We start from the raw sequence: 21,227 nt of genomic DNA on the forward strand, positions 1-21,227 counted from the left end.
TGATATTGCCACGCTCTATGGGCTCTTGAAAGGTAAAATTGCCGTATTTGGGACTAAAAGCAACCTAAAGAAATACAAGAGCTGCTATTTCAGCTTGAAAAACAGCGGTTTGGTGTAGTTTGTSGGCCGAWRGAAAACCTGAAATTSAAGCTSGAGATTCCAGTTCCAATATACTGAACATTTTTGTTCCTCCCGTCAGCTTTATTACGCCTATGTAAGTAAGAACTGAGTCGAAAAAATTGTCCGTCTGGCTTTGAATTTTCCAGCAATATTTCCTCAAAAATCGGCTGTATAAAATTCCTGCCCTGTAGCTCTTTGTTTTTCCGTTTCCTTCTTTACAGCATTTCCCGCTGGAGCTTTCTGTACCTTGTACGTCTTCAGCCCAGATTCGGACCACYAATGCTTTTTGTTAAAATTTGTTCGAAGTTTTCTCATTCCTGTACGATTTTTCTTCCATGTTTGATTCTGGCCGAGCTTAGGTCTTCCTTTATTGTGATTCATAAAATTACATTATGAGGGTTAAAAACTGCCTGGCGGAGTTTATAGCATAATTGATCGTTATTAAAAATTTCATTTAATATTTAGCCCTTAATGCAGCAAAGTATATACCTGTGAGTGTGTGTGTGAGTACAAACACACAAAAACAGCGTGTATTAAAATATTTCAGTAATTTTACATGCGTAAAAATAAAAATGTCTTTACATACCCACTGAGTTCAGGCAAACAAGCCAATTTACCGTTCATTTATTAAAACAAGTATGCATTTTTTCGCTCCGAACCCCAATTATTTCACATTGAAAGTACTGCAACTGTGAGTTGATTGAATCATTCACTCTTGACTACTCAGTTTGTCTGCCATTTCAAAATGGCGGCAGTGAAATGATATTGCATAATTGCGTTGATTCTGGAGATAAGTGCAACTAACAACAAAAACAATGCACAATGAATTCGCACAAAACTCCGARCGAGGGTCAGAAAAAGTTATATTAAAAAAAAAAATTAACTGTACAATATAACTTTATGAAAAATATAATAATTTTGTGTCAAATACTTATGCTGCTTCTTCCTCTTTATTGGCGTAGACATCGCTCGCGCGATTATAGCCGAGTTTCCAACAGCGCGCAAGTCTTTCTTCCGTTTTGGCGCTAATTGAAGATTCCAAGTGTAGCCAGATCCTTCTCGACCTGGTCTTTCCAACGAAGTGGAGGTCTTGCTCTTCCTCTGCTTTCCCCGGCGGGTACTGCGTCGAATACTTTCAGAGCTGGAGTGTTTTCGTCCATTCGGACATGACCTAAACAGCGTAGCCGCTGTCTCGTACCAATACGCAAAAGATCGTAAATCTTCCGCAGAACTTTTCTCTCGAAAACTAGAATCGCCGACTCATCAGATGTTGTCATCGTTCATGSCTCTACATCATATAGCAGGACCGTAATAATTAGTGACTTGTAGCGTTTGATCTTGGTTCGTAACCAGACCGAAGTAGCACCTGTTAGCATGAGTTAGTCTCCGTTGGATTTCGATGCTGACATTGTCTTTGGTKCCAAGATAGACGAAATTATCTACGATTTCGAAGTTATGACGTTAGTGACSTGGAAGCCTAGTCAAAGCGCGACGACTGTTTGATGACAGGAGATATTTTGTTTTGCYCTCGTTCACTACCAGACCCATACCCTTCGCTTTCTTATCCAGTCTAAAGAAAGCAGAACTAACGGCGCGGTTATTGAGGCCATGGATATCAATATGAACGGCGTACGCCAGCAGCTGTACACTCTTAGAAAAGATTGTGCCTCCTCAATGGTGGTCTCCAGCACTAGATTGAAGAATTCGCACGATTAGGAGTCGCCTTGTCTGAAACCTCGTTTGGTATCGAACGTCTCAGAGGAGTTCTTCCTGATCCTGACGGAGCTTTTGGTATTGCTCGACGTCAGTGTAACATCGGTTTTAGCTTTACGGGGGCGCCAAGTGCCTCCTTTTCGTTCTGTCAAATGCAGCTTTGTATGCAACGAAGAGGTGGTGTGAGTCTACCGCCGCTTTGTGGTTCCTCAGACAGAGAATTGTTGATTACATTTATTCGGGGAAAATAATCTTCTTAATGCTGAAATGTGAGCCGGATTAATCACAATGTACAGTAATGAGACCTAAAATAATCACATATTCGGCGGAAAGCATCGTTTAGTCCAAAATTTGACCTACAAGATTTCGACACTTTCAGAAATGCCCTGATAAATTAGCCGGGATATTAAAACAAGACAAGAGAAAACAACTGCAAACTGTTCCATTCAGTTTTCTCCAAGTATAGTACGTCAAGCATTGCCCTGCGACTACTGAGTGTATGGAGATTTAGAAGTTTTTAGTAACTAGCATAGGGACGGAGATTTAACCAAAAGTAAAAATTGTTTTTGAATGGATTCAAGTTGTTAGAAGTAATTCTTACTAATTTTTATTTTTTATTTCCATGTGAGTTATAGTCGCCTGTGGAAAAAAAAACATATGAAAATGCATTCCTATGTTTAGAAGTCTTTATATAGATTATTAAAGATAGAACAAGTTGTTTATTTTTCGTGCATAAATACATTCCACGTAAAAAATATTCATCCGTTGCTTATTTACTCATGAAAAYTTTTCGAATCTTTGAATCTTTATAATTTCTGAGGAAAAATGTCTGTTGATTTTTTTTTTTTAATTAAAGCTATTTTGTATCAAATTACATACTGGTATACTTACTATTTACTTATTTAATTGCATTTAGCTAAATAATTATTTTAYCTCTACTTTCGCTGATAACTACAGTTCGTGCCAATAATCGCTTCTTATCACACAATCCCATCGTTTTCTGCTTACGGYAGCAGTCGTGTTACTTCATTTCAATTATTTCAAAGCAACAGCTCATTATGAGAAATCGCAGCAGGTTGCAAACCGTAAATTTACTGAAATATTAAAAAYATATAAAATTAGAGACATATGGGTGAATAGTAATTGTTTTTTATACTGCGCTGATCGATCACTGGAATAATACTCGTATATGTACATGTATGATTTTTCCCATACTTACAATAGAATTTTTCAATATGTGCTACATAATAATAATGTGCTACATAATAATAATGTGCTACGAAAGAAGTTGCAGTAATGAAACTTTATTGGGCTTGTCTAATATATTTTAATTTGTATAGCACTTTCGGAACTTCAAAATATTGATGTGACTCTAGATTTTTTGGTTCGAAAGCTTATCTATGCACTCTTGGTGAAAAGCAAAAGAAAGTTGCAACTCATTTTCACGCGAAARTATTCGCGATTTTTTGGTCGAGCAGAATATTTGAAGTTACTGTAAACAACGCAAATAGCGATCGTATGTCAAAACAGTCTGACTATACATACCAATAAAAATGTCAAACTTCACTATAAAATTGGGAGTTTCACAATGTAGCCCTAGTGTTACCAAATGCCGAAATATTTGACAGCCGAAAAACTCTTTTCGTATTTCTAATCAAACTTCAACTTATTTTTTATATTTATAATGAACTGTCCGTTTTTTCGTTTGCTTGCTTCAATCTTATTAGTTGTTGACAATAAAATGTGGAATCAATTGTTCGACCAAGCTTGAGCAGCTTATAGTGGATGATTCCTTTCCAATCCCATCAAACACTCAGCATAAGCTTCCAAGGCGTCAATCCCGTTTTTGCGATCATTTGTTGAGCTTCACGACGCTTGAACCATGATCCTGTTCGCTCACTACTTTTCGTCTCCTATTACCATTCGATTCAGAAATGGTTCGACTTCATTTCGTTTCAGCAAAGAATCGCTGATGTTAATTCGGTCCATTAAATTTTGCACAGACAATACCACTCAAATATCGAGCTTCGCTTTGTAGCCAGCCCTTTTTAAATTGTTCAAAACCATTTGATGGTGAATGTTAAGTTCCTTAGCGATGTCATGGCTGCTTATGTGACGGTCCAGGTCAGTAATTTCTATAATTTCATCGACTTTTTCAACGATCGTGGTGCGTCTTTCACAGCCATTATTGTGCTTCTCGAACTGATACCACATCGCTTCCGTAAACTTCACAAATTTCATTGGTGGCTTGCGTAAGCATTCTTCCCTTTTTTATCCAAAAATTTTAAAATATAGCAAATTGCTTCAGAGACTTTTTCGACTACCCAATATAAAAGGCAACCTTCCTATCTTCTGAGATAATTTGAAGTCATTGGTCTTTAGCAATAAACCAGACTCTCTTCAAGCTTTAGACGTTAATATTGAGCGTGCTATTTATGACATACGACATCATTTAGTGAAAATAGTACCGAAAATAGGGTTCATCGAATTTGTTCCTGCACAAGAAGGCTCGGTATCAAACCTATATAGTTTAAGCAATCGATGTTATTCATGCCAGTTGTTTGTTCGTTTCGCCGCTCTTCAAGTTTTAGCTGTTAATACAAATACATTTACATACAAATAACGTTGCCACGCTAGTTGGGTCTAAGTAACCGGAAAGACCGGATTTTTATCCGGCCAAGGACTGTGAACTCGGTAGAATGCCTCGAAATTACTTGGATAACATTTTTTGCCGTTGAACAACATATTCTTTTATTTCTCGTGCGCCACAAATTTTCCTGAATGTCGTCAAGCCCTCCATAAGTTGTGTGTACATACATATGAATATGTGAATGTGCGAACCAACACTTGATAGATTCGCAATCGCAATTACGAAAATCAATAGTGCGGCAATAACAATTTTAACGTGACTTATTAACAATGTAATGAATGACATCAGATTTGCTAACTTTGCGTGACCGAATGCGGCGCTGTAAAACAAAAGGCGTTGTTGTGATTGTTATGAAATTGAAAAAAGTAGAAATTATAGCCATGTCCGAGGCCTGCAACATGTGTGACAAAAAACGAACGAATTCCGTTATGTATTAAAGCTTKTATGCTCTTTCCAAAAGCGGACGTGAGGCATTCTTCGCTAGATTTCCAATAAAAGTCAAATACCCCGAAGGTGAAAGGAATTCCCTTAAAGAGCATTTGGTGAGTKKGTGTGGCAAGAGTTCGTGCGCCATTCGTGCTTAACGGTATGCGTCGTAAAAATGCAAACATACACAACATTAAACTTCATTCTTCAACGAAATCTCCACCGTCGCACATTCCCTTTGATAGACACATGCGCTGTTTGTTTACATTAAGCCTGGCTACCGTATGTGGAGCCCATTTGAGATTTAATACCTGTACACACATACCCAAACATACTCTTGAGCGTTTCCATACATCTTGCTAACTCGGCAAGCCACGCGTCGCTCTTGAGATTTACAACAGCAATACACAAACATATTTATGTACATACTAGACGCATATGCMAGAGAAAGACCGAGAGTTTTTGTGCAACGAATTCCGGGAACGGGCAGACTAGAGTTTGGAAGTGTTTTATTACACCACCGCGAGTRTTCCGTTGCTGCCAGCGCGCGAAAGCGAGCATAATTCGTGTATAATTGTGTTCAACATACACTGCCACACCACACACACATGCCACATGCATGCGCTGGTGGATTTCCCTGCAATTATCCGCTTTCTTATGCCTACGAGCGTCTTCTGTGCATATATATATATATATGCATATATATATATGTGAGTTCTTGTACACACGCATGTGTGTGCGTATGCTTGTGTTCACATTACATATTTCAAACTAATCGATAACACGTGACTCTTAAAGGTGAACGACTGTCTGGCGTTCACAGTCTGTTTGTTTCTTTGGCCTCTGCCTGCTCTGGCGGCCTGTGAGCCTGCTTCGTAGCTTGTTTGGCTGGAGTGGCGTCACCGGAAGCGGACGCGGTGTCGACTTTTTRAGTAGCGGCAGACGCATGCTCTCACTCGTCCCTTTGTCCTTTCGTCATTTCGACATCGTCGTAGTTCAAGTGATTCTTGCTGTTGTTGTGATTGTTGGTCTATCAAACATAAAMCAGGGTTGAAGTGCAAGCAAAACCGCAAGTAACTGTAACCAACGTAAAAATTTGGTATGTAAACAACACTTTAAGGATGCAAAGGRGGAAACCTTGAACATGCACAAATGTAACGGGAAACAGGCAATTGAAAAAATTACGAGCAGCAAAAATTATGTGATCTGAAGTCGAAAACATTTGCATTGTCCCATAATATGTTTTTGCTTTGGAAAATTARTGTTGTTGTTGTTGCATCACTTTGCATTAAAGTTTTTGAGGTTAGAAAACGTCTCATAATTGTTTAAGTTTATTTACTCTATTTAATTACATACATCCTCACTCGAATTAAATCACTTTATCATAGACAACTTTAATTAGTAATAAAAAGTCAGGCCTGCCTTATATATTTTGATATTTGACAATTCTAGTAATGCAATCTGGCAACTCAAAACGTTATCGTAAAGTTCGACAATTKTGATCTTATATATACTCAGAAAATATTGAAGTATGCGCGCTATTTGTGGTGTTTACAGTAACCTAAAATATTCATCTGGAGCAAAGAATCTAATTAAATTGAGAATATTTTCGCGTGATTATTTCCGTCGTCGATTAATCAGCTACTGTGCATTTTTACCCTAAATCAATTTTTGACGACGAAGTTCCATCAAAGGGTGTTCTTCTGTGCTTATCGTTGGTTTTCTCAATTCAATCGAACACGTAGACCAAGATTTGTTGTTGWTGCTATGCACAAACCGTTATTGCAAGTACGTCATGTGGCTCTAGTGAGACACCTATAGCCATTAGTGGCACCAGAATATATTCAATATTGTATGAGTATTGTGCTTTTATTTCCACATTTTAAATTCTCGGTTCTTGGGGTATTTAGAGTCGAATATCTCCGTAAAAGTAACATTGCCATTCAAAGAATAGAATTGGGATATTAGGAAAACCACAGATACTTTTATAAAAAGTAGTTATAAGGGAATGCTTGTTTGTAAAAATCACATTGAACTCTTAGCGTCCTATATATGTATGTTTGTAATTAATCATCACTTTTTGTACGGTTTTTAAATTCTACTATACTTCATATACATTCATATATTTTTGCATTCAAGTCATTTCACCACTTCAACTGCTAAATAACACCAAAAAACTGAGTATCGCTTTTAATCCTTTATGATCTGCCCATGCCTCGATTTCCAGCTCACTGCACAATGCTAACTGAAAAAAGGAATAGTAAAAAATATGAAAATCAAAATAAAATTGAAATGCAATCGGATTTCCTTTCAGCAAGTTTCCTTGCTTTCGATTTTTCGTTTGACTGTGCGGTTTTCATTTGTCAACGCTTTGTATCCAAAAGTCCAGGGGCCGCTCGGACTTCATTCAGCTGAATGGCSATTTTGTGCTTTTTGTTTCGGGTCTCTTTGACAGCAAATTTAGTTTCTGCTGCTGACACACACATGGMCCTTGCTCTTTGACATACTGCTCGGTCATATGCGCTCATAGAGGGGGAAGTGAAGCGGACGCCTAGTCAGCTCGTCGTACGAGTCCAGACAGATGTTTCACATTAAATTTGCTGCAACAACCACAGGCGCCGCAATTCGAGCGCTTCTTGCCAGTTGCAGCTAAGTAAGCCCGCTTAATTACACTCAATACAATCGATYGARATCTATTTGTAAAGTAACAATTTGGCCTGAGCTGCTCTGCCATTGTTGTTATTGTTTTTATGCTGCCCTTCTCGTTCACGTCTAGGATATTATCGAGGCACAAATTGCAATTTACACAATCCCTCAATTAACCAATTGAATGCTATTAATGGCAACAGGCGATAATCAACCCTTGACTCCTCACACACACAGACACACACACACATGCCTGATCCGTTAAAGAGCTATAAGTGTGCTAATAGTAATAGGGAGCTGCATTAGGCAGGTGGAAGGATGGATATCGAGGGTTCTTCAATGTCATTGTCTTCTCTCCCTGTGGACAATAACAAAAGTAAAGACCGCAACAACAACATCAGGCAACCAGTAGATGAACATCTGCAAGTGTTTATGCTGCAATTTGACGCTGAYTGCCAGACAACGGTCGCCGATTTGTAGAGCACTGCACTCCAGCGCCTCCATCGYTCAAAGCCATCGTCGCAGCAACAACAAATGTGTTGCCATAGACAAGTTCAGCGCAGTCGGTCAAAGACTTTGTGCGCATTCTCTGCAGTTGAATGGAAATAAATTGCCAAAATCACGAAAGGACATTTCACAGACGAAATCGGCTATAAATGAACGAAGAAGGTGAACGCCGGCCAACAGCCAACAACCAACAAACCGGAGTGCGGTGGGTAGTGGGCCGAGAGTCGCGTGCAGCCGGTAGCCAAGTTTCTGGGATGCTGCGTGGCCGCTAAAGTCATTGGCCGGTCTTCTTGCTGYGCTTGAACTTGGCGCTCKTGTTTATGCGGGCGAATGACTTGTGGTTCGCCTATTAATGTTATCACACGTTTCTGCTTTAGTTGAAGGCTTTCTTCGCTTGTCGTATTTWCTCATATTCATTTTTTGGTTTGCGCAAATAAATCTGCAAATACCCGAGTGTGCTCAAATTTATTGCCAACCGCAGTTGTAAGTAAGCTTTTGGAGTTTTGTGTGAAGCGAAACAAATGATGCAGAATTTTCTAAATAGGATGGAGAAGGGACAATGCGCAGCAAATAAAATAATTGTTTCTGCAATCGAATATTCGAATTTTAGAAATAAGGTTTTTTTCTTAAACGGAGTATATTAAGTTTGCCAAAAAATTTTTAAACTGAAACGTTGCAGACCCTATAAAATATATATATATATATATGATCAGCATGATGAGTTGAGTCGGTTTAGTCTTGGTCAGTGGTATATATACCAACTTGTTCTACAGTTTTTGAGCTATCGTCTAAAACTTTACACACGTACACGTCCTTTCCTCCCAAAAAATGCTTCTCTTTTGTCGGTAAAGCAAGAAATATTTTTATTTACTAAACACGCGGCACTCTCGAAATAACTTGATCTGATAAATGTTTTTACATGTTCAAGGTCATATTTAGTGATCTGTTAATGCCCAACCAATGTTGTGTGATAATTTCTATGAGACAAAGCAACCTCGCTAATGGTTTCCAAGACTTCTCGCGTTTATGTAAGCCTTGTTTGATGTAAATGTACTTATTGTAAGCATGCTCTTTCCCTAGTTAAATAGTTAGTACTCTACCCTATATTATATTTCAGTTATATAATTCTTAAAGTGAAACGTGATTTTTGCAATTCAAAAAATATTTACTTAGTCTGGAATTGGAAGTAAACCGTAAGTCAATGCACCGTTATAGAATTTATTTTAACTTCTCTTCTATGAAAGTATGATCAGATTTAGCTATCAACAAATTTGAAATCCCCAAATTCTGAAACAGTTGAGGCTTTTGCCATATGCATTTAGGTTTTTCAACAAGAGTAAAGCAACAAAATAAGTTCCAAGAAAGAAGAGAGGTCGGCAATCGACAAGTTAATTATCTGCGTGTCAAACAGGGATCCCCATAAGACAGCAAATAAGATTAGAGTTGCGGTTTTTGGAAAAATGTTGAGTATCAAGGAAGAAATCAATACCCTCTGAATGCGATCGAAGGAGCCGGTGAGAGCTTGCAAAGAAATACCGCCCGCCATTGGACAGCAAAACAGTGGAAAATAGTATTATTTTCTGATTCTTGCCTCGACGCAAATAGTTGGACCCCAAATACACTAGGCGAACTTTAAAGCATGTTGGCAGCTATATTATGATTTGGGGTGCCATGCCGTGGCTAGGTGTTGGGCCTATTTACCAGCAAGATAACGACCAGAAACATACTGCACGTGGTACAAGGCAATGGTTTCAGGAAAACATGGTGGCTCTATTAGACTGACCTTTATGCAGAACGGACTTAAAGGTCAGCAGGGTATCTGGCCTGTTTTTTTGACTTTTTTTCATATAAATTTTTATTGTACAATAGAACTTTTTTCCCATATCATGAGGTATATCGTGGAGTGTATAAACAATTTTTTTCGGAATTTTTTGATGACACCTGTCGGAGAAATGGCTGGGTGAATGAGATGCGTCTCTGGCGGACATGATTTCTCATGTTTGGATCATCGGAAACACAGAAACCCAATTTATTCTTAAAAAGTACGTAAATGGTTATCGTTTCGTTCCTACTAGAATCATGAAAAAATGTTCATAAATAAAAAAAAGWAATTAACGTTTTTGTTTTTAATTTTCCCCATGTTTTTTTTACTTAAACCTTCCAATCGTAAGCTGGGTTTCTACATTAATTCCAAAAGGTAGAAGAGAACAGACAATATAAAAAAAAATGAAGAAAGATTACCCTACTGACCCCTTAAACTCAATCGAAAATCTTTGAAGACATTTGAACAAAAGAGTTCGATCCAATTAAGTTGAATATTATCAGGGAATAAACGAAAAAATTAAACAAGAATTGAATCACATTCCAAAGTCAAGCCGTGTATTACAGTAATGAGTTTGCAACCAAATATTAACTGGAAAAGCAAATTGAAAACATTAAAAAAAGAAGAAGGAAAACGTGAGAAACCTGAATACATTGAAAGATCTTAAATTAATTTTGGGGTTATAGAAAGTTAGAGTTTCATAATGTTTATTTATCGTGATCTGAATCCTGTGATATATTCTAAAGTTTCGAAACGAGTTGAGCCACTGGAAGTCGCTACATTTTTTAGCGTAAATTATACACGAAAATTCTCAAACCTTTCATTGAAGCGCAAAGGCACTCTCAACTTTTTAAAATAAACAAACTGTCACTTCAAGCAACATAGAACATCAACGCTTTCATATCTAGAAATGTCACATGACATGCCACACATTGACATTTCACTTGAAGCGTCATTGTTTTGAGGTATATTTTCTTTGAAGTGTTCTTCAAACAAACACACACAAATATTGAACCCGTCTTTTACGTTTCTTAGTAAACATACTAAAATATATTTATAACTTTTTTCTCGTTACAGATACTCAACTTGAGCAGCAGCAACAATAACAGTGGTAGCAGCCGTTAGAGCAACTAAAAAAGTCAATCCTTAGGGTCAAGGGAAATACCGTCGTACAGCAATGAGCATAACGTCAAAGAAAATCAAACAATATATAAACAAAAGAGCAAAGAATAACACATGACTGCAACACAAACGAAATTGCCGACGCCGCCGACGAGGACGAGAACGAGTACGACGACATAAAGGTCGCCGTGGCGTAACCGAACACGATTACGAAGCCAAAGGCAACACTAAGCAAACACAAACACAGGCGAAAGAAGAAAACAAAACGAACGAACGTGSAAGCAACAAATCCGYAGTACCCGCAGTACTACTACAAAGGTGCTTGTGAGCACTGCACGCACAGCAGAGTGCAACGGTACGACGGCACAGAGGAACAAGCGACTCGTCACAAGCGCCAGTGCCACTAAAAAAACAACACAACACATCCAACAACAACCTAAATACTACACATTAATAAACTACATAAAACCGTGCGTGCTAATCACTAACTAATACTAGAAGCGACAACGCCGATATAACTGTAACACAAAAGCGTATTAAGTGCAACAGTGTGTCCCAAACCGGTGTGTCACGTGTCCCAGTCACAACTACTAGTTCACCGCAAATACATATAAACTGTAATCAAAAGGACAACCCGTCTCTAGTGCAGCGAGTAGCCACTGCTGTAGTACTTAGCGGTAGTAGTTAGTAGGCGCCAACAACTAACTGTATCCGTAGCTTTTCAAATTTAAAGCCCTCCACTTTTTTCACTTTTAAATCGTAAATATTTTAATGAAAAACAAAATTTCAAAAACAAAAAACTTGACTGATAGTTTATTAAATTAATTAAACATTTCAATTGAATAGAAATTTAAACGAATGTTCACAAAACTACAACAACAACAATAACACTCGTACGCATGCAACAAATGATCTCGAAATCAAAACAGAACTCCACGTTAAAGCAAGAAACGCGCGATAATGTCGAACTTCAATTAAAACAAAGCAAATAAAGCGACGAAAAAACAACAACAACACAGCAAAAATTGCAACAACTCAAAGCGAATTTGACAAACCAAAAACCAACAACTAACATTGCCAAAAACAAACAAGAATTGCAGCATTTTTTAAAAACACGAATAATTGAAAAACTACAAGAACAACAACTACAACGCATATGATAGCATTCGCATTGACAACGACGTTTAGTCAGTAAAGCCCCGCAAAAAAAAACAAAAAAAAAAACACGAATAAAAACGCTGAACTTAGCGCCAATAAATAACGGGACAAATCAAATTGCAACCGTGCCTCTGCTCACTGCAACACGACGGTGGTGAAAGCATTTAAACGCGGTGCGCTCGCGAATAATCAAATTTGGTGCAACAAAAAATATTCAAAACTGAACTTAGCAAAGTGACTTTTTCATTAGTCAACGCCTTGTTGTTTTTGTTGTTACATAAAATAGAGTGCCACAGCGTTGCGAGCTGGCGGATAAGCCAATTTTATTCATAACACAAAGCGAGTGAGCGTAGCAGCGGCCGGCAGGCTAAGCGTGTTGGTTGTGGCCAGTAGCCAGCAGTGGCAAGCAGACGCAAACAAAATGGGCAATAAATGTTGCAGCAAACGACAGGATCAGGAGTTGGCACTTGCCTACCCGAGTGGCTATAAAAAATCAGATTACACATTCGGTCAAACGCATATAAATAATAGCGGGCAAAAGCATAACAATGGCGGCTCGCTGGACTCCCGTTACACGCCCGACCCGAATCGTGGGCCGCTCAAAATTGGCGCCAAGGGCGGCGCAGACATAATACGCCCGCGTACAACGCCAAGTAAGTACTCACATCCGTTTCTGGGTGAAATATATGCGCCTGTAGTTGTGTATGTGTATGTGTGTGTCCTGGGTTAATTATTAAGTTTGCAACGCGCAGTAGGCATTTGGGAAACCCAGTGACTTGACAGACTCATTTGCCCAGCAGTTATAACTGTAAACATATATAACTTTATATATATGTATATAATTATGTGTGTGTGTGTATGTGAATCAATATGGTAAATCACCGCTTGTGCATATTTGTGTGAAGGTCGCTCGTTTTAATATTTTATTGCTGGTAATCCATATTTATTTGTTAATCAGGGTAAGCTCGAAGCTCATTGAGTGAGTGCGAAACATTTTTGAGAATATTCATTAATTAAATTTTAATTCTGACACACAAATGTAAACATATATGTATGTGTGGGAATGTTGGTTGCTAATATCTAGTGAGTTTTGAACTTTGCGATGAATGCGGTACATTGAGGTTATGTACATAACAAAACGCTTCTTTTGTCTTCAAGCACTTAGTGATACAAAATTATCTTGCTATCAATTTTGAGGCACTTACATGAAATAAATTTGTTTTAAATATCCTCTCTATTGATTAGCTCACTTTCAAAATGTTATGTTAAAATTTTGTTAAATGATGTATAACAATTTCTTTGCATCGATAATACTAAACATATCCTTAGTACTAGTATGGTAATAGATTGTCAAAAAAGTCTTGCGGTATTTTTTTACTCTTGACTGATGCTACGGCTATAGTAGCAGCCGGTCTCTTTCGGGGCGTGGCACATCTTCGATCACCTCTACAACAGAACGAAAACGTTGAAACCATCGTTGTGCGGTGGAAATGGAAACTGTATCGGGTCCTTAAACTACACACATTTTATTCGCGGCTTGAGATGCATTTTTGCCTTTATCGTAGTAGTACTGTAAAATATGCCGAATTTTCTCTTTATTTTGCTCCATGTTTGCGACGCTATAACTCACGAACGACTTAAAGGAAACGACAATCAATCAAACACGGGTTAGCGCGTGAAATGAGCTTTCCAAAAGGGTATAACATGACCCGATGCGACGAATAAAACTAGAACTACGCGCTCTCAGCGCCAACTAGCGAAAATACCGCAAGACTTTTTTGACAACCTAATATAAAAAGAGTGGTCCATTTCAAAATGGCAGCTCTTGAATCTCTTCAGGTTTTTCGTCCCAAATGTGGTAATTTTACGGCATCACTTCTTGCACAAGCTGTATTTTGTATGATTTCAATTTAAGATCTGGACGTAAAATATGCCAAGTCGATTCATACGTCAGTCCGAGCTGTTGCGAGCGGTGTCGAATCGATTTTCCATTGTCTTCGTATATACCCTCAGCTATGGGTGCTATATTTTCTTCACTGCATGCTGGGTGATGGTATTACGAATAGTTCGCTCAGTAGGCCGATTACATTGACCATAAGTTGAGTGAAACGGGCTTATTTACAGAATCTGCATTTTCGTAATAAAGTTGAACGATTTGTTAACGTGTTATTCAGGTGTAAGTCTTTCAGTAATGAAATACGAAACAATACTGAACAAAAGTATCGTGACAGCTTGACACGACTCACGCACGATCTATCAGAAAGGGTATTGAAAAAAGTACCTCTACTTTGACTCGTTACTTTCGCCGCTTCTCGATAATTTTTTGACCTATTGAGATTTTTTTTTTATAGATATCACGCGATATCAGTAGCGTTACATAAAACTTAGTGTAGAATCGGGTTAGAAACTGAGGCCAACGCAAGACTTAATGTTACTGAGATATAAGCTCCATTTGAGGAATTGAAGTTGTCAGAAAACTTCCGCTACGAATGATGAGCGAAAGGACGGAAGTAATGTTCAAACTTTTGAATGAAAATAATCTAATTTTCAAACTCCCTGTGATTTATATTTTAGTAAACTTGTTCAAAAAGCCATGAAAAGGAAAGCTTTTATTTTTGAATTAGATCCGAAATTCCTGCATTCTGCATTGCCACATGTTTTCATGCTACTTACTTACACCACTCTAAATTACATTAGTATATTTGTATATACATGAACGCCTAGCGGTAACGCCATAAAAACGGCGACTTTTCTTTTCGCTTGGCTTGAGTTCAACAACGCTTAAGTACGACTTAACGCGGTTGAATAATTAAATATTTATAGTTGTAAACTGGTAGGTGCTTGTATGCACAGTGTTGGGCAGAATTAAAGCGCTTCGTGTTTCACGAAAACACCGGTTGACACGATTTTTGGATCTGGCTTCTGTATTTAAAATTTTAGTTTTTCCAACACTAAAAATAAATTACAAGACTTTTTCACACTGAAAATGCTTTCTACATTAATTAATTGATTAAAATTGTTTTAGTAAAACTTTTTTTCGTGATTCTTAAATGTTCGTATGGTCAAATCAACTTCATTCGTTCCGGGTAAAAGCAAACTTTTGGGAATAAAAATAAAAATTTTAATATTTGTATAGAATCAGAATTTGAGCATGACAACAGAACCGAAAAAACTACTTTTTTTGTTGATCGGCGGTTGATTGATTGATTGATGATATTTTGTTTAATTCAACGAATCTCTTAATTAGTAATTGTTTATATGCACAGGAAACATATTTTTACGAGTGTGTTAATTTTAAGGATAGTATTAAGGTACTGGGACTCACACTTCCTATCGGTAATAACGCTTTTACCCTATATTTGTCATCCATTTCTTTTTTAAAATTTTAGTGCCAATCTATATACATTATTTTGAGTTCTAGAAATACATAATTAATTGGATTGAATTTTTTTATCTTTATTTTTTTATTTTTATTTTTTTTTTATAATAGGAGGAAGCATCGAAAGCCTGAGTGCGGGACTTTAATCCGCTAAACCTAACCTACTCCGAACTCAATACTCTCCCACGGAACCACCAGATAAGGTATTACTTCATGGGAGTGACAAGACATTTTACGTCTCCTCTATAGCACAGACAAACTGACGCCTATTCTGCTGTATCTGTCTTAATATTGTCATGATGGAAGTTGCCGCTTCGCGAACAGCTTTCCACTTCTCAGAGGACTGACACATAAGTGCAGTCAAACTTTCCACCGTTAAACTACCACCTAGTGCTGTTTCTAACTTTTCCCTTATGTCTAGAAACCGAGGACATTGGAAGAACACGTGCTCAGAGTCTTCTATTGACTCCGTACAAATCGGTCAATACGGACTGAGGTCGTTTTGAAATTTATAAATGGATTGAATTTCAATGGGCGCCCAAATGTAGGCAATTATTTTTGTAAGAATAATATCTCTGCCCGCAAATAATAAAAATCCTTGGTTTTATTACACAAGAGGAGACTAAGATGCATTAGATGTTGTATATGAACATATTACATATATTTGCGCGCTACTGTGCCTAAAAAACTTACTGTGATGTATGTATGTGTGTTTGTAGTGCGCTTGAGCAGCAGCAACATTGAAACTTGCCCTCTGGCACACGCCCGCCCTAGCGGCTGCTGCTGCGCTGAACCTTGCGACCGCATAACACAGCTGCGCATTGAACGCTGAGACCGAGACCCCGCAACTGCGGCATTCACTGGCGCTGCAACGTGGCGAAGTGCATGCGGCAGCAGCAGCAGCAGCTGTGATTGCTGTGTCTTCATTATTGAGGCTTGCGAGAGCATTACAAGCCAGCTTGAGCAAATTCCATTTGCAGGCCAAAGTTGAAAGGCGCAGAACAAAGCTGATTTTCGCTGTGCAGCACTTGTAGCAAATGCCACTTGATACGCTCGCCTCGCCACATGTGTGCCAGCAGCGGCGCGCTAGTGCGTGTGGCATGTTGCCTATGCGCTGATATGTGCATCTGTAAGCGTTTTGTATATTTTTCGAGCGACTGTGTGTGTGTTTGTGTGAGTTCACGGAATGCACGCCGAGGCCAAGGCTCCTTGCTAAAAAAGCTAAGCTGCCAACTGGTCGGCAGGCAATTATTTACATTTCCATTTACACAGTCACAAACAGACAACGTTGCTTCTCAACATTTTACTTCGCACACACATACACTCATACATGCACACATTGCGCGCTTAACACCAAAAAGTATGATTGACCAAAAAAACACACGAACAGCCAGTAAATATCTAGTGCAATACAATTAGCGACAGTAAGTGCACTTGGAAAAAGTTGGCATTACGGTACCTACCGTTATTCATTAATTTTGCATCTCATCTCCCCTTGCTGTTGCTGGCTTACATTTTACAGTTATTTACTTATATATATATTTTTTTTTTTTGCTCTTCATTCAATTAGTAGATTGTGTTGCAATGAATTATGGCAGCGCGACCGAGAATGCGGCGTTTTTAGGTTGCTTTAAAAGGTTTTTAAATTTACACATACACACACACACACACTCATGCATTCATGCATTAGTTTGCATGTTGCTTGTGCCGAAGTTTATTATTTATCTGTGTTTTATTGTAGCTCCTGAAATCCTGAACTGAACTCTTGAGCGCGTTCAGAACTCTTGTAATTAAAAAAATATAGCAAAAATGTAGCTTCTTCCTTGGTTTATTAAATTTCCTCAAATTCAAGCGATTTTTACCAATTTCCTCAAGCTCTTTGCCAGCTGCCGTCGTTTGGCACTCACCGACGCAGCCAAATACACATTAAAATTTATTTAAACCCAACCCTTATGTAGCCACAGCAAACAAATGCAATTACAAAAAATATATATATTCATAACCCCCACTCATCTCTGCTGCCTGTTTCCCTCTGCATTTCCAGCTGGCGTTCAAGGTGGCCTGCCCAAACGGCGTGTCGTTGTCGCCCTATACGATTACAAGTCGCGCGATGAGTCTGACTTGAGCTTCATGAAGGGCGACCGGATGGAAGTAATCGACGACACCGAGTCCGATTGGTGGCGTGTAGTCAATTTGAGCACACGTCAGGAGGGTTTGATACCCCTAAACTTTGTCGCCGAGGAGCGCAGCGTGAACAGTGAAGAGTAAGTACACATACATACACATATTTTATATGATTTTCCATGTGTTGCTGATTTAATAAACATATATTCCTACGCTCTCCGCTCCGCCTTCTTTTAGTTGGTTCTTTGAAAATGTGCTACGCAAAGAGGCCGATAAGCTTTTGTTGGCGGAGGAGAATCCGCGCGGTACATTCCTGGTGCGTCCGTCGGAACACAATCCCAACGGATATTCGTTGTCGGTGAAGGATTGGGAGGATGGCCGTGGCTACCATGTGAAACATTATCGCATCAAGCCGCTCGACAATGGTGGCTACTACATTGCCACAAATCAGACTTTCCCCTCGTTGCAGGCGCTGGTGATGGCCTACAGTAGTAAGTTGTTAATTTCATGCACACGCAATTGTTAATACAGTAGCGGCGAGTTTATGGTGCCAAACAGAAAATATAAAAAACGATTTTCAAGGTGAAATGGAATTCGATAATGAAAGCTCTCAGCAAAAATTTCAAATTTAATATTTTAATTGCTGGTCACCATTTTCTGGCCGCTACTGTAGTTATTTGCGCGCTTCATTTGGATTGCTGTATATTCATTTGCTATTAATTTCCGCAGAAAATGCACTTGGCCTTTGCCACATACTGTCGCGTCCGTGTCCGAAGCCACAGCCGCAAATGTGGGACCTGGGACCGGAATTGCGTGACAAGTACGAGATACCGCGCTCCGAAATTCAATTGATACGCAAATTGGGACGCGGCAACTTCGGTGAGGTGTTCTACGGCAAGTGGCGCAACAATATCGACGTCGCCGTGAAAACGCTGCGCGAAGGCACGATGTCGACGCAGGCGTTCCTACAAGAGGCAGCCATTATGAAGAAGTTCCGCCACAATCGCCTGGTGGCATTGTATGCCGTCTGCTCGCAGGTGAGTACAATCATACAAGTTTTGTGGAATTCTTGATTGAATTTATCGTGGTTTTTTTTTTTTATTGCGCAGGAGGAGCCCATCTACATTGTGCAGGAGTACATGTCCAAAGGCAGTTTGTTGGACTTTCTTCGCGAAGGCGACGGTCGCTATTTGCACTTTGAAGATCTTATTTACATAGCCACGCAGGTGGCATCCGGCATGGAATATCTCGAATCAAAACAATTGATACATCGTGATCTGGCCGCACGCAATGTGCTGATCGGCGAGAATAATGTTGCCAAAATTTGTGATTTCGGTTTGGCGCGCGTTATCGCCGACGATGAATACTGCCCCAAACAGGGATCGCGCTTCCCTGTCAAATGGACTGCACCCGAGGCGATAATCTATGGCAAATTTTCCATCAAATCCGATGTCTGGTCTTATGGTATTCTACTAATGGAACTCTTCACCTACGGACAAGTGCCATATCCGGGCATGCATAGTCGAGAGGTCATTGAGAATATCGAACGTGGCTTCCGCATGCCGAAACCAACTAATCACTATTTCCCCGATAATATTTATCATCTACTATTACAATGTTGGGATGCGGTGCCGGAGAAACGGCCAACATTCGAATTCTTGAATCACTACTTCGAATCGTTCACCGTGACGTCGGAGGTGCCCTATCGGGAGGTGCAGGATTAAGTAGCGTAGCACTCGAAATGCCGCGAGTGGTACAGCGTTATTGCCAGTGCGATATACATACATACACATACATATATACAAACATACATAAATTAACTAGATTTAATTGTAAGCCTTTTTAATTCAATTGAGAAGTGAGTCGTCTAAACAAAAACAAACGTATCTACATTACAGAAAACAAAAACAAACAGATAACTTTTCAATGGCAAAAGTTGTAACTGCTGCAGCGTAAACGCAAAGCAGCAGCATCAAGGTGCACATACGCAATCGTTTGGCGCTGCCATGTATGGGGCCAGTGGGATGTACCACTTGAAGAAGAAGAATTTTTACATTCGCAAAAAACTGCTACATACTAAAAGCTATTCTACATTATATACATAACACATGGTACGCGTATGATATATGCGTACGTTTATGATAGCATAAAAACAAAAAAGAAGAAAAAAATATTTTACACTTGATAAGCGAAATCTTTTATAATTTATATAGAGGTATTTATGTAATTTTAAGCTTATGGCAAATGAATTGTGCTATATAAGAGAAGCATTTAACAAATACAAAAAAAAAACCACAACAATAAAATATCTAATAGTCAGTCAATAGCAAGAAAAACGAATGAAAATCCGTAAAAATCTTGCAAAAAAAAAAATTACAACAAAAAATCTCTCCATGCATTTATCGAGTTCTATGCGCATGCGTTGGGTTAGCGCTGAAACTGTCTCTCTCTCTGAATTAATTTTTATTTTCACTATTATCTTTTTAATTTTTCTTAGTATGTAGTAATTTTTCTAATAAGTAAGTTCATTGAAACCTGTTAAATCGAACTACTTTTAAACATTATTACAAGAACAACAACCGAATTTAATTTCTAAGGCTTAATTTGTTTAAATCGAATTTAAGTGTTCTCACAAAAGTGGCAAAGCATTGCTACGAGCGCATATATTTTGCGCTTATTTCACTTTATTGTATTTGTATTACACTTTTTTTATTAATTTAACTTCATGCCAGAACCATCAGTAACACTTACATCTGTTACCAAATTTTCAGTGGCAAAACAGCTGTCATCTGTCAGCTGCTTAATGCACTATTTCGTCATTAATGCTTTAAGTGCTATTCCAATGCAACAACAACTAACCTGCAAAGCTATGAAAAAACTGCGTTTATAGAAACTAACAGTGTTAATTTTCTAAAAAACAAAAAAAAAAAACAACGCTGAAGTAGCCGTTGATACAGTTGAGTGAGGTTATTGCGGGGTAGCAACAGCTCAGCGAATATACCCTTGCCCACAAAATTTGCTGTAGTGCTAAAAAATATTGTTTGTATTCAAGTGACTGAGTGAACGTATTAATATTTAACAGTTAGTATTTTTATAGCAATTCGATTGCTGCGCAAAATTGTATATTATGGACTTACCAAGTTTTTGCGAGCTACTTAATATTTTTAAGCAAAAATAAAAATAGTTTTAAAAAAGAGTAAGGTTAATCCGGTGCAATTGAACTCAAATTTTTTTAATTTATTAGAATTGAATTTCTTTTAAAAAATTATAAAAAATGCGTAAATATTTTATAAAACTTAATTTCTTTTTTTTCATATTTCTTTAGAAATATTTTTGAATTTAATTTAATCTAAATTTATATTAATTTGTTAACTATTAAACGGGTGCATATTTGGCTGAAGTACTAACATATGTGGTAAGCACACCGTTAATGGAGTTGCTCTGGTTTAGTTTTTGCTGCTTTTTTCAAATGTAAACATAAATTTAAAGCAATTTTATTTCAAAACTCTTTATTCTTCTACTTTTTTAAAGGCGTAGRCACCGCTTACGKTTTAATTTTC

General features: G+C 38.2%; 1 protein-coding gene across 7 annotated transcripts in view; it reads left to right on the top strand.

Annotated features, from left to right (window-relative positions):
• Positions 1–19,838, top strand: part of LOC108967441 (tyrosine-protein kinase Src64B) — a 68,783-nt gene extending 48,945 nt beyond the window's left edge. For 6 of the 7 annotated variants that reach the window (XM_018930849.1, XM_018930852.1, XM_018930853.1 and 3 more), the window contains 5 exons: positions 10,962–12,817; positions 17,588–17,807; positions 17,905–18,158; positions 18,397–18,704; positions 18,777–19,838. In XM_018930849.1, coding sequence (XP_018786394.1) covers positions 12,586–12,817; positions 17,588–17,807; positions 17,905–18,158; positions 18,397–18,704; positions 18,777–19,391 — 1,629 coding nt within the window. In that variant the 5' untranslated portion in view covers positions 10,962–12,585 and the 3' untranslated portion in view covers positions 19,392–19,838. The remainder of the gene's footprint in view (positions 1–10,961; positions 12,818–17,587; positions 17,808–17,904; positions 18,159–18,396; positions 18,705–18,776) is intronic. The other variant, XR_001993260.1, reaches the window with a different exon arrangement.
• Positions 19,839–21,227: the final 1,389 nt, after the last annotated feature.

The sequence above is a fragment of the Bactrocera latifrons genome, unplaced genomic scaffold (assembly GCF_001853355.1).
Source record: "Bactrocera latifrons isolate USDA-ARS-PBARC rearing strain unplaced genomic scaffold, ASM185335v1 scaffold_188, whole genome shotgun sequence".
NCBI classification, from domain to species: Eukaryota; Metazoa; Arthropoda; class Insecta; order Diptera; family Tephritidae; genus Bactrocera; species Bactrocera latifrons.